Raw genomic sequence first — 13,991 nt, forward strand, 5'->3', positions numbered from 1 at the left:
CCTCAACCAACTCATGAAGCACCCTTTTGAGCCCATTCATCGAGCATCCATCAAGTACATCTCATGGAAGACGGCTCTGCTGCTCGCTCTAACATCTGCCAGGAGAGTAAGCGAGCTACAGGCTCTATCCATTCAGGAACACTTCATGCAGTTCAAACAGGACAGGGTGCTGCTGAGGACAAATTCTAAGTTTATACCGAAAGTGCCTTCAGACTTTCACCTTAATGAACCGATGGTGCTACGTTCTTTCTTTGCAAACCCTACCACCGCAGCAGAAAGGACGCTGCACTCCTTGGACCTCAAAAGGTGTCTAAAATTTTACATAGACAAAACAAAGAGTTTCAGGAAGTCATCACAGCTCTTTGTGGCCTACAGTAGGCCAAGAATGGGTATGCCTCTTACGAAACAGAGCATCTCAAGGTGGATCTCCTCAGCGATAGCATTCTGACATGACAGGGCCGGACGGCCGTTGAGTGCTAATGTTAAGGCGCATTCCACCAGAGCGATGTCCACATCAGCAGCGCTGTTCGCTGGAGTGCCGATTTTGGACATATGTAGAGCGGCGACACCGCACACCTTCTCCAGACACTACTGCCTGGATGCTGAACTTCTGAAGGATGCAGCGGTGGGCCAGGGGGTGCTTCGCCATCTATTCCAGTAAGGTGAGCCTTCCAACATCCCGCCATCCTGGTATGCACATCTCTTGTTCTTCTGATATATTGATATATGCTAATGTTTCAAAATCACATGGTAATATGTGTATTATCTAAAATGACTATATAGCATGATTACATCAGAAATGTGCATAATGTATTGCTAACTACTCTGATTCAGGCATGTAAATCTATGAAAGACACCCCTAATACTGGATAAGAAACGCGCTACTTACCTGTAACAGCAGTTATCCAGTATTGGTGTCTTTCATAGATTCACATGCAACCCTCCCGCCTCCCCTGGAAGGACTCACATTCCTCTCTAACTGTATTACGCCTACCTAACTTGGTGCGTACGAAAATCTGAGGGACTGAGGCTCCTGCCAGGAAGGTTCTAGAGGGAGGTCATAGCTGATTGGCTGACTCTAAGAGTTTGGTCCTTTTTGCATAAGGACAAGGATAGGCTACTAAGCTGAGGCCCTTAGGCCTATTTTCTCTATGTATGTCTATAGGACATTACTTTTCTATGTACCGGAGGCTCCCGTCTCGACGACGGGGAATGATTCAGGCATGTGAATCTATGAAAGACACCAATACTGGATAACTGCTGTTACAGGTAAGTAACGCGTTTCATCCGTCAGTCACCATAACCAGCATGACTTCGGGCCTCTCGTAGTGGGTCTTGAGGCGGTTGGCATGTAACACCCGATGTGGATGCCGAGGGGTCTTTACGTCCACCAGATAGGTAGCCTTGCCCATCTTCTCCAACACCTCACAGGGGCCTGTCCAACGGTCCTGGAGGGCACTCAGCTGTCCAGGCTCCATCACCCATAACTTCTGTCCAGGCTCCAACTCCACTGGGTGAGCGTTGTGGTCATACCACGCTTTCATGACTGCCTGACTGGCTTCCAAGTTTTCAGAAGCTTGCTTCCACAACTTAGCCATTTGGCTCCGGAAGGCCAGCATGTAGCTCACCATGTCCTGGGGAACTTTCTGGGGAGACTTTTCCCAGGAGTCCCTCACCAGGCTGAGAGGTCCACGTACAGGGTGCCCGTACAAAAGCTCGAAGGGGCTGAAGCCCACTCCCTTCTGTGGCACTTCCCTGTAGGAAAAGAGCAAACAGGGTAGGAGGACGTCCCATTTCCTCCGCAGGCTTTTGGGTAGACTTCTGATCATACCCTTCAAGGTTTGGTTGAACCTTTCCACGAGGCCATTGGCCTGTGGGTGATAAGGAGTGGTAAATCGGTAGGTCACTCCACACTCCTTCCACATTGCCTGCATATATGCTGACATGAAGTTGGTCCCCCTGTCAGACACAACTTCTTTGGGGAATCCCACTCGGGTAAAGATCCCCATCAGGGCCTTCGCCACTACCGGTGCAGTAATGGTTCTCAGAGGTATTGCCTCTGGATACCTTGTGGCGTGATCCACCAGTACCAGGATAAACCTGTGACCGATGTCGGTGGATCTAGGGGCCCGGCAATGTCGATGCCCACCCTTTCAAAGGGGGTGCCGACGACGGGAAGTGGTTCCAGGGGAGCCTTCAGCTTCATCCCTGTTTTCCCACTGGCTTGGCATGACACGCACGACCGACAGTATGTGTCGGACGCCACCCTCATTCGAGGCCAATAAAAGTGGGGGACAAGCCGGGCAAAGTTCTTGTCCTGACCCAAGTGTCCTGTCAAGGGAATCTCATGAGCCAACTCTAATAGAAAGGCTTGGTAACACTGTGGGACTACCAGGGCCCGTGACGATCCGTGCACTGGCACCCTGGGTTCACTGTAGAGGAGTCCATCCTCCCAGTAAACACGATAGTTCCCAGACTCGTTACCTGCTGCCTGGGCTTCAGCCTGTTGCCTCAGACCCTCGAGGGTGGGACATTCCCTCTGTCCCTTGCTCAGTTCCTCCCTGGATGGTCCTCCCTCCACTCGCCACTCAGCGGGGATAGGCAGATCCTCCAACGGAACCATGTCCTCCTCCGCGGACTCCGGGTCCACCTCCTCCGGTGGCCTATCTGTCTCACGGGGCATCGAGGCAGGCTCCTCCTGTCCTCGAGATGCTCCCTCATCAGCAGCTGGGTGGGCCATTGTTCCAGGCTCCAACCCACGCGACTTCTCCTCTCGAGCAGCCGCAGACCTGGTACTCACACAGGCCCAATCAGGTGTTCCCAGCATCTCAGAATGAGTCCGGTATTCCACCTCCGTCCAAGCATTGTGCTCCATATCATTGCCCAGCAGACAATCGACTGGCACGGCGGGGCTTACGGCAACTCGAAGTGAACCTGCAACCCCTCCCCACTCAAAGGGAACCTCGGCCACGGGATAGTGGCTCATTCTGCCGTCAGCTATCGCGGCTGGATGAAGTACGCCTGGAATCACCTGCTCTGAGAACACCACATGACTCCTGACTATAGTCATACTGGCTCCTGTATCTCTCAGAGCTTCCCCTCTATGGCCATTGATGGTGACCCATTGCCCATACTTGGTAGTATTTGAGGGCACCTGGATCTTTGGAACCATCTCCCGATCACCCAGGGACACTAAGGTGACACCCGCCCACTCCCTCCCCTTAACTAAGGGCATCTCCTCCCCAAGCGCTACACTAGTGACTCCCGGGGCCTTTCCTCCAGTGGGAGGAGGTGGTCTCTTTGGGCATTTCACGTCTCCCTTATAATGTCCAACACCACCGCACTCAAAGCAATGGACAACCCTTGGCTGCTGACTCTGGCCAGGATTAGGGTTCTTCTGCGGGTTAGCCTTAGAGTTGGAAAATAAACTTTTCCCCTTAAAGTTATTTTGGGGGCCTTTGGAGAACTCCTGTTTCTTGTTATCTCCCCCCTCTTTCTTCTGGGGAGCGCCTTGTCCAGACTTCTGAGAATCTCCACCCGTCCCCTTCATGGACACTCGGGTACTTACCCAAATGTCCGCCTCCTCAGCAAGCTTACGGGGGCAAGTACGTTTGCTGTCTACCAGGTGCTGCCTCAGCTCGGGAAGACATTTCTCAAGTAGATGTTCCTTGAGTACTAGGTTGTACAACCCTCGATAGTCTTCCACCTCACTACCTTGGACCCACCCATCCAGGGCTTTCTTGGCATAATCCAGGAAGTTAACCCAATTCTGTGAGCTCAGTTTGTGGCTGCCCCTAAACCTCTGCCGGTATTTCTCTGGGGTCAACCCAAACTTCCTGATGAGCGCCACCTTCATGGCAGGGTAATCTACCTGCTCCTCCCGGTCTAGGGCCAATAGGGCATCCCTACCTGTCGGAGGCATGTAACGGTATAATCCACCACCCCAATGCTTCTCATGGATCCCATGGGCTCTTAAGGAGACCTCATAGGCTGCCAGCCACTTGGCTATGTCATCTCCAGCGGTATAACTGGCGACCACGTCCTTGGGTAAGTGAGGCCTGGGCTCCCTGGCAAATTCCTTAGACTCGACACCCTCCGTAAGTGATGTAATGGGCCCTGAGGTCGAGCTCTCGTAGCTTGAGCTCGTGTTCCATCCTCCTCCCTTCCATCTCCAGCTTGGCTAACTCCCACCCCAATTGTCTTTCCTCTCTTCTATCGGCTAACTCGGTCTCGGACAACCCTCCTGATGACGCCCTGCTGCCCTCCCGGGAGGCTACCTTGGGGCTGAAACATAGTTTATATCAGCAACAATTTGTTTGTGTTTCAGTAACTTAAATGACCGTAGTACCGTTCTGCTGTCGGTAATTCAGCCAGCAACAGTGCCACTGAAGGCAGATTTACCTCATCCGAGTAGAACCTGCACATTTTACACGACCCCATCTGTACATCATGCCCAGTTATCCTACAATGGATATTACTTTAACCGCATTCAGCTAGTGGAAGCAGTCTGTGAAAGACCGTGCAGCACTGATGTTTGCAAATGGTCAACTGGCCCACCCTTGAGATGTCTCCACGCCCCCAGGGGGGCACGCCCCACAGTTTGAAGACGACTGCACTAGAGTAACAAAGTCAGGAAGTGTCTGGGAGTGAATTAACGAGGTCTAATAACCTACAATAAACACTATACAGCCTTGGTATCGGGCACTCCACGCTTTCATAAAACCAGCTGCGCTCTTAGGAACCAAAACTTTAGGCCCAGATTATTAATTTTTTTAAACAAATTAAGCACTGACATGTTAGGCATTCCTACAAATTGAATTAAACATTAAGCATTTCCCCCCGGTCTTTCAAGACCATGTTATGATTAGATGGCGTAACTGCGGAATTCATTGTGTGGGTGATCTGTGGCAGAATGATCAGCTCATCTCTTTTTCTGAGCTTCTAGTTAAGTATAATCTAACAAGTAATGACTACTTCAAGTATTTGCAGGTATATCGTTTCTTCAACACTCTATCCGTGCAGGAACACTCTGGCTTGCAGAGGATTCCTTTTATTGACAGCATGTTTAGCAAAAATCGATACAACATTATTATAACTTACTTATCTCTCCATGCCTAGACGATATAGAGGCTCACCAAGGGAGATGGGCTGAAAAGTTGGGTAGTGATCCTATTCAGTTAGAGGAATCTATTGTTCTGGCGAACAGTATTTTGATTACTGGCAGATCATGCTCACAGCACTATATGGCCATATTTGACCTATATTATACACCCTAAAAAATTTCCAAATGGGGGACTACTACAGGTACATCATGCAGTAGATGTGGGGTGTTCGCAGCTGATGCATTGCATATGTTTTTTCTGTGCCCTAAGTTATCTTTATTTTTCTGTGCTATCCAGACATTTTTGGCAGTATTGTTTGGGTCTACAGTTATTCTGACACGGGAACTAGTTCTAATTGGTGTAACTTCTGATTCACTCGCAGATGGGAAGAAAAATCTATTATTCATTTGTATGTCATTGATACGGGCATGTATCACGCAAGAATGGATTAATCCAGTCCCCCCTTCTTTTGACACTTGGCGAGGCCGTCTTTTAGCCACTTATAATATAGAAGCGGCTATATATAGAACGAAGGGCCGGAAAAAAGCTTTAGGCATGAAGATCCGGGCACCGGTTCGGCAATGCATTCAAGGGGAGCTGGATTAATTCTTTGGGGTATATTAAATATCCTGCCAGTATTTTGTTTTTTCTCCCTGTATTCTTTCTTTCCTAGTCTTTGCTGCTGATTGCGAACAAATGTTACCCTGTGATGCTTTTTTTTTTCTGACCCATGTTTCTTGTGATGAAATTCCTTGGTATTTTTCTTTTTTTGCTGTTATCTTATGTGCTCTGTTCTGCTTGCACAAAATGGGGAAAAAATCCAATAAAGAAATTTGAAAATTAAAAAAACATTAAGCATTTACAATTGCATTGAATCATACTTTTTAAACTCAAAGCAGGAGCATCAATTAGAACCCAAGAATACTTTTGCTAAACTTAAAACATTGATCCCAGGCTGGCATCCCCTTCATCTCTCTTGGTGGGGCCGTCTTGACACAATCAAAATGATGCTACCTCCAATAGTTTGGTATATCCTCCCCAACATCCCACTACCTATTCCATCTAAATTCTTTTAGAGGTCAATTCTATTCTGATCTCCTTTCTATGGAATGATACAAAATCAAGAATGGCGTTACAGAAATTAGTAAAACCAAAATCTGAGGGCGGTGTCAATTTCCCCCATTGCTCCAATTATCACAAGGCCTTTCAGTTACGCCAACTAACGAATTGGATTACCAATCAGACGGAGGATAAACCTCTCTGGGTAGATCTTGAGACCTCATTTTTTGTTCCCTTCTCATTTCAGGAATATCTCTCCTTCAAACGCTCTCTGCTCCCATGATTAAGCAATCCTGTAAATTACAAACTATTGCACCCCATTTAGTTGTACATAATTTAGATAATTTTCTCAATTCTACAATCTGGCACAACAAACAAAATCCTTCTTAACAAGAAACCTATATACTGGAAGAGCTGGAGAAACAAGAGTATGCTCTGGGTTCATTAACTTTTTGATCAGGGCTCCCCTTTTCAATGTACGCAATTATAGTCCCTATATCATCTACCTTCTTCCTTTAATCCTTCATTTTTGATCTTGCGGAATGTAATACTTGATACTTACGCTAAACTCAAATCTTCAAACTGCCCCCTTCCCTTGGCATAATCTTCTCCGCATAACCCCCAAAGCGTACACCATTTATTGGTTCCCCCTGAGCTCCGAGATAAAACGAAAATAGAACTTTTGTGGGAAACTGATTTGGGAGTGAATCGGCCTATTTCTTTTTGGAACAGAATTTGGAGGAAAATCAGGAAATCATCTAGAGCAGCCAGCACAACACAAACACTTTTCTTTCTTTATAATCGATTATTTTTTACACCTGCATACCTAAATAAAATTGACAACATAAATCGTAATACTTGCTGGGCATGCTCCCAGGTTAATGCCTCATGACAGGACTCACGTTTGTCAACTCGGAACGCACCATATACTGTACTACAGAGGCCTTCTTTGGCAAGAAATGATGAGATTGTGACTGCACCCCTCCTGTGAGTAAATGGATACCTTTATTAGCATTGTTGGTTTGATTTCACTCCCATATTGGGGAGTTTCAGGAATGTCTGTTTAATTATTACATCAAAGATATGGGTCATTCTTTGCTGGCTTTCCTCGCTGTATCATATATTCTTTCAGGAATTAATGTATTTTGTAACTTCCTGTTCTCTTCTTCCCATCACATATAGTTTTGTCTGTTATAATCTTGGTTAAAGTGTTACTCGTTCAATATGCAGAGGCGTTTGTGAATCTGTTTTGCTGCTTGGAATAAAGAGGGCTGTATTTGACCTCTTACTCTACAGGCAGCAAATGTATCCAGCAGAGGGTGATGTTTGGGTCTGCCTCTTTTGTTAAGTATAGAATTGGGGCAGCTATTGAGTGAGGTATTAATGAACACACGTAACATGATTGTCTGTTCTCCAATGTTTTTCATATGTGCATACCATGTGTTACTCTTGATCAGTGTATGTGTTTGAGTGTACGCTAGTCATTTCTCTAATTTCCCTAGGTGCATGCTTGTTCATCCTATCATTCACTATTGCTATTATCACCCCATCATTGTTGCTCATTAATTCTTTAGGTGAACAAATATAATATATATATATATATATATCTATATCTATATATATATATCTATATATAATGATTTCTAATAATCTCAATTTGCATTTTACTAGTTCTGTAAGTTCTTCTTCCATTGTGTTTATAGACGTGGAGATATATATAGATCAGGGAAAGTTACATACTAAGCTCCACAGGAAACCAACAGCGGGCAACACGGTGTTGCATGCATATAGTCATCACCCACCCCACCTGATAAAGAGCATCCCCTATGGGGATATGCTCCGCATCAGACGTATCTGCAGCAACAATACAGATTGCCTAAAAGCACAAGAGGAGTGCAGATCTAGATTTCTGGCTAGAGGCTATGATCTGCACACTATTGACAATGCACAGAGGAGGGCAAACTCTCTAGACAGACAGCAACTGTTATGCCCCACTAATGCTACTGTCAAACTGCCGCGCATTGAAGCGAGCAATGAAACCAGACTTATTATGACTTTCAGCAACCAACACAAGTCTATCCGCAATATAGTGAAGAATAATTGGTTCCTCATTAGAAGTGACCCGGTTATTGGCAATCTGGTAACGATTAGGCCAAATATCACCTACAGGAAAGCTAGGTCTATGGAAACCCGTCTGGTCTCAAGTAGCCCTGAACTAGTCATGGGCACGTGGCTAGCAGGGAACAAAGGGTTCTTGAAATGCGCCACTTGTAAGGCCTGCAGAAATGGAATCAGCAAATCTGAATATACCATACCTTTCTCTCCTGTTCCTTTAAAAATAAAAGAGAAAGTTAACTGCAAAACAGAATTTGCTGTATATGTTTTACAATGCCCCTGCGGGTTCAGATATGTGGGGAGCACAAGGCCCCAAGTTCATAAAAGAATTCTGCAACATCTGAGGGCTATTTCTAACGCAGACCCCAAATACCCAGTGGCCAGACATTTCGAAATTGCACACAATAAGAACCCAGAAGGCCTTACTTATTTTGTCATAGATAGGGTCCCTCCCCAACGAAGAGGCGGTGACAAGGAAGGGCTCCTCCGAAAACTTGAGACCCGTTATATCATCTTGCTGGACAGCAAGATGCCTAACGGGCTCAACAAGAGTGAAGATTGCCACACTTATCTTTAACCCGGTCTGACTATTAGTAATTCCATTCTGAACCAATTCTGCATTTACTAACTTCTAATCTTTTTTACAACTAGCTTTTTAAGTAAACTTCCTTTTCCTCCACTCAGACTACTTTTTAAAATAATGAAATATTTTATCACTTTTTTATCCAATTAGGCACACCTTTTTTATTTTCTACACTGGTAGCACTTTATGAGTATATATGTGTGATGTTGCACATACAACCAACATGCACTGAACCTCTAGCGATTTTTGCACAAGTGAATGAATTGCCCACATGGGCATTATCAATAACATGTATTTTTATCATTATAAATTGATTTTAGAAAACATTGTATTTGATCATCATGTTTTTAATTGATTTTATTGTTGATTTTATTTATAAAACATACGGTTAACAATTTTAACATGTTTATTATCTCAGCCAATTCCACCATAAAATGAGCTGTACACACTACGTGCATAATCAAAAGTTGTTGTTGCAAGTTCTGTAGCAGGGTTTCCGTTCTCCCACAGAACTGTGCATAGAGATCTAGAACCTTAGTGAATTAGGGTGACCCAAAACTCACCTTAGTATCAGAAATCCCCTTACCGAGCTAGCTACAGTGTCTCATTGGTCATAACAAACTCCCAATGACTTAGACAAACCAGAACATGAACTTATGATACCTCAGGAATCGTGGAACACATGAACACTCTTTCGCTCTATAATCATTTCAAACCAGAACGTGGAGTAAAGAGGACACGTGCATATTTGAAATATTTATTAGTCAATGCAATGTTCTCAAACGCAGTATCTTATACAATACTAACAAACAGATTATAAGTATCAAAGTTATCAGCATAGTTACTAGTCCATAGTATGCGAACGGTGATAGCATGTTATAATGCTGAAAATAATAGGAATTAACAACACCTATTTCTCACCTCCCTATTTAGCATATTATATTATATTATGAAGGTCTCGTTTGGGATTTAGCAGGGCGGGCCCATACCTCTAAATTTCAGGATGAGAGGATCACATCATCAGCTAACAGCTCTCTGCATGCAAAGCATCTTCAAGTGTGTTCTGCATTTCCTGAAACTCTATCTTAAACCCGCGTAGAGCCCAATATTGGCAGCAACTGTATTTATGTTATGTCTAAAGTGGTGCGAAGATCAGACCTCCCAGCAACCTTGTATCGAGTTATTCTTAGAGATTTTAGCACTCACTGTTCAGACAGTGTATCAAGCAAAACTGATATCATAGTAATAACATATTATTCTCAAATAAATCACCTAGCGCTTCTAGGTTGAAAGCTACAACAACAAGTATGTGCTGTGTGCAAAACTGAAGCCGAAGGAAAAATGGCTGTTAGACATGTAATACACTCATGCTAACTTAACACAATATATGTAATGAAGTATCTATATGACACCCCCCCAATGATCCGAGCACGGTCAAATAAAAGGGAAAGGCAATACTAAATCAGAGGCATAACATGAAAGCAGAGTTCAATAATATTGAGCTAAGCTAAAAAATATGTATGAATGCATATGTATGAATGCCTATAGTGGCCAAAAAAAATCATCGAGATCAAAAAGTCTTTTGCAAGGCCTCAAAAGTACAAGGATATAGGACCAGGCCGCATAAATTCAATTGTCTGTAAGAAAAAGAGGCACTTATCCAAAACCCAAAGTCATGTGCCATATCAATGTTAATCTCCAAGGTATCTCATGATTGTCATCATCCGCACACAGTTCAACCATCCAATTCAGTAACGGGAAAGTCACGTGCCATAGCAATGAAAATCTCCAAGTCTTATCATGATTGGACAGTATATGCAAAATAAGCAGCAATAGCCTCCAATATGAAATCACTGCCATCATCCGAAAACAGTTCAGCAATCCAATTCAGTAATGGGAAAGAACACACGTGCTCCTCCAGCACCGGATCCTCTTGTAACATCAGAAGACAACTCGGTGGGTTCTCCAGAACGCTGTGTGCCAGAAAGTCATGCGCCGCTGCAGATATGTCCCATTGACCCAGTAGTCCATGTATCGCTGCCAAGGCCATAACCCTTTCGCCAGAACAAATCAACTTGTGAGCAACTACGGGGCAACTACGGGGCTCATTAGGTGATCAAAATCGACGTCAGGAGAGGTCTCCAAGCATAGACACAAACAATGGCCCAGTCGAAATCGCAGCTCAGGTAATGAAACACAGGTTGGACACATGTGAAGTCGGTGAATCGAAATGATAATCCATAAGCCGTGCTTAAAGTTGCAAGCGGCAATGTTCCATAGCAATCAAGCATCCGATTACGAAACAGTGTCAGGAGGCGTTGAACGGCTTCTTGCGCAGGATGGGCATCCATGTTTTATAAAGCAAAACAATATCAAAACGCCTGCAGCCAAAGCCAGTAACACAGGGAATCCGCCAAACAAACTTGAAAATATAGAATGGAAAAAAGTGGGAATGATACCAAAAATCTTTTCAAATGTAGTCACGAGGCCACTGCTAACTAATTTAAAAGAATGTGCGAGCCCAGACGTGGAGGAGGCATTAAAGATTAGATGTACCAGCTCACAGAAATGAAACGGCAAGTCAGTATTTAAAAGTGCCTGCACCTCTGTGCGTATGTTAGCTATGTGAAGGACATAATTTTCACGGGCCGAGCTCAGGGCCACTGCTTTTTGAGACAAAAGGGCTCTTATTCTACTCAATCCATTGAACTCCACTCTCAAGGTTGGGATGCGCGGCCAGATGGAAACTTCTGAGTTCCCATGCGTGGGGGGATATAGTACGTTCTTGCAACACACCACACGTTCAGATACAGTTACCACATAAGCGATACCGATTATTAACCCACAACATTCCTCGTTATTTAAAAGCAAATAACTACCATTTGTCAATAATGTAAATGTGGGAACTATTGCCGGAACTGGTGTGCCTTTCAAAACGCAGGCTAAATTAGGCCGATCCTGGTTACAAGAACCGTGTAACTGGATGTGTCTGCATAATAATGAGCCGTCAGGTGACTGCGTGCATTCTTCACCCTTAAGATTCACTTCTTTTCCATCCTTCAAACATCTGTATGTGTATGGTAAGGACCAAGCCTCATGGAGGAATGCGCTGCCCAGTGGTTCATATCTCCCTATAGCAATATACCGCATACAATTAGTGAATTTGTACAAAGCAAATGGTAATGTAATTAATCCATGGATAAGCCACGTTGCAGCAGTGGCTTCAGCTACAGAAAAAGGTAAAGATTCTAACCGTTCAATATGTAACATTGAAAAAGATGCATCACGCATTGAAAGCATGCGCTGTTTATCAGTCAAATTAAATGGGGCAAACAGGGAAGAAACGTTCATATAGCTCCAAGGCGCTCGACCTGACTTAAGTGTTTGCAGGGTCCAGGCAAACTGCATCACAGAACGCAATTGATTTTGACCATGGTATAATACAGACACCTCATCATGCACAATATCTACAACTGAGGAAACAATATTATTCAACGTGTAAATTCTGGAAGAAAGCATGTTAATACTGTTATCGACCACTGCAAGCACTTTTTTCAAATTAGCTTGGTCAATAGCTCTTAAGCGTTTAGCAGCCTCAATCTGTGAAAATTTCCAAATTTCATTGTACACTGCATAAATCCAGCGCTTGGTTCTACCTTTTGCCGGACCTTTTATAAAATCATTTACATCCACATTATCACTCAATTGGGACAGATGTAGTTTAACTGCAGCTAATGTGGAATGTTGTAGCCAATTCTGACACAATTTGCCCACTGAGTACGTAGTAACTGTGTGATCTGTTTCAAAACGGGGATCAGGCCTGACTTGTGTAAAACCTTCAGATAAACCCAGAAAACGACGTTGGCATGAATCAGAGCTTCTATGCCACATTAGCCAACCCTTTGGATCCAAACTGGATACATTAAAGGATGAATTGTGCAACAGTGCTTGTAAATCACGAATGGACATTTCTGTGTAATTACCCCAACCCGAATATTCTTCCAATTCTGGGATAATTGGTGTATTTAATTTTTTAGAAGTAGCCAATCCAAAGCATGTTGTTTGAGAAATGGTTGAATTTAGAAACAACATGTGATTCGGGATGAGACATGCACGATGCAAAGCCTCAGTGCCCTGTACCTGCCAATTTTTGGTACCCCAAACCGATTTAAGGTCAATTATCTCCTTCCATAGCTCGTAGCCATCCACAGCTAACTTGTCTAGAAAGGACTTCGAATACAGCAATTTTGTATCGGTAAGTCTAACCTTGGACATGGTTTTTTGTGTCATTTTAAAATAAAACGGCTCAGGATTTGATTGATTAAAGTCTGTAAAATAAGTGTATTTTTCCAGAAATGTACTGGAGCTCCCTTGTAATGGAGCTGGGCAATGTTCCCACTGTGTGTAATTAACAGGAACCCTCCTGGAATTTGTTTTATGCAAAAAATGATTTCCATAATGTTGAAAACAAAACAAATCACCATAATTAACAGAATCTAAGTATAAATCCTCAGCATCGAAGGCAGCATAATATTTTAAATCATTGAATAAAGATTCAACTGCCTTAATATCCCAATCATCAGACCGGATGTTTTTTTTTCACTACTTCCCCCATATTCACCCTAAGCACATTAGGAACATTAATCACTTCAGTGGGGCCATGAATTTGAAACCGAACCGCATCCCACACAATCCCATCAAGGACAGGCCAAGCAGTGATGTTAACTGTATTCAGTTCTCTTTTCAATCTGTGTGCTGAATGCGAAGAGGAAAGTGGGGCCAAAGTTCCATTAAGGTGCCGTATTCCTGTTCTTTCTCTGACATAGTGTCCATCAATTAGACGGAAAAAATAAAACACAAAACCAATTGACATAAAAAGATAAACGGAAAAAAGAACCATCCAAATGTATGTCCAAGGGGGAATCAAAAAATGTTTTTTAAATAAAGTGACATATTCGGCCAAACGTGATGGTATTTTTGAATGTGTTGAATTAGAGTCAAATGAAAATCTGGATTCTGTGGCCAAACGAGTCTGCAAATCGGGCATTGATAAATCTGTAGGGTAGGTATAGTTCAGATCATCATTGTCATTAACAGCAAAAGTAGTTAATAATGGAGAGGAAACAACAGGC

At 43.7% G+C, this 13,991-nt stretch overlaps 1 protein-coding gene across 1 annotated transcript; it reads right to left on the minus strand.

Annotated features, from left to right (window-relative positions):
• Positions 1-11,154: 11,154 nt before the first annotated feature.
• LOC147688537 (uncharacterized) lies at positions 11,155-12,267 on the minus strand. The gene has a single exon (XM_086939795.1). It carries the CDS (start codon positions 12,265-12,267, stop codon positions 11,155-11,157), a length of 1,113 nt encoding a protein of 370 aa, XP_086795921.1.
• Positions 12,268-13,991: the final 1,724 nt, after the last annotated feature.

Source organism: Lissotriton vulgaris, chromosome 10 (assembly GCF_964263255.1).
Source record: "Lissotriton vulgaris chromosome 10, aLisVul1.2, whole genome shotgun sequence".
In the NCBI taxonomy this organism is placed as follows: Eukaryota; Metazoa; Chordata; class Amphibia; order Caudata; family Salamandridae; genus Lissotriton; species Lissotriton vulgaris.

Coding starts and splice junctions, on each gene's coding strand:
- LOC147688537 (XM_086939795.1), bottom strand. CDS start 12,267: ATGCAGTTTGCCTGGACCCTGCAAACACTTAAGTCAGGTCGAGCGCCT.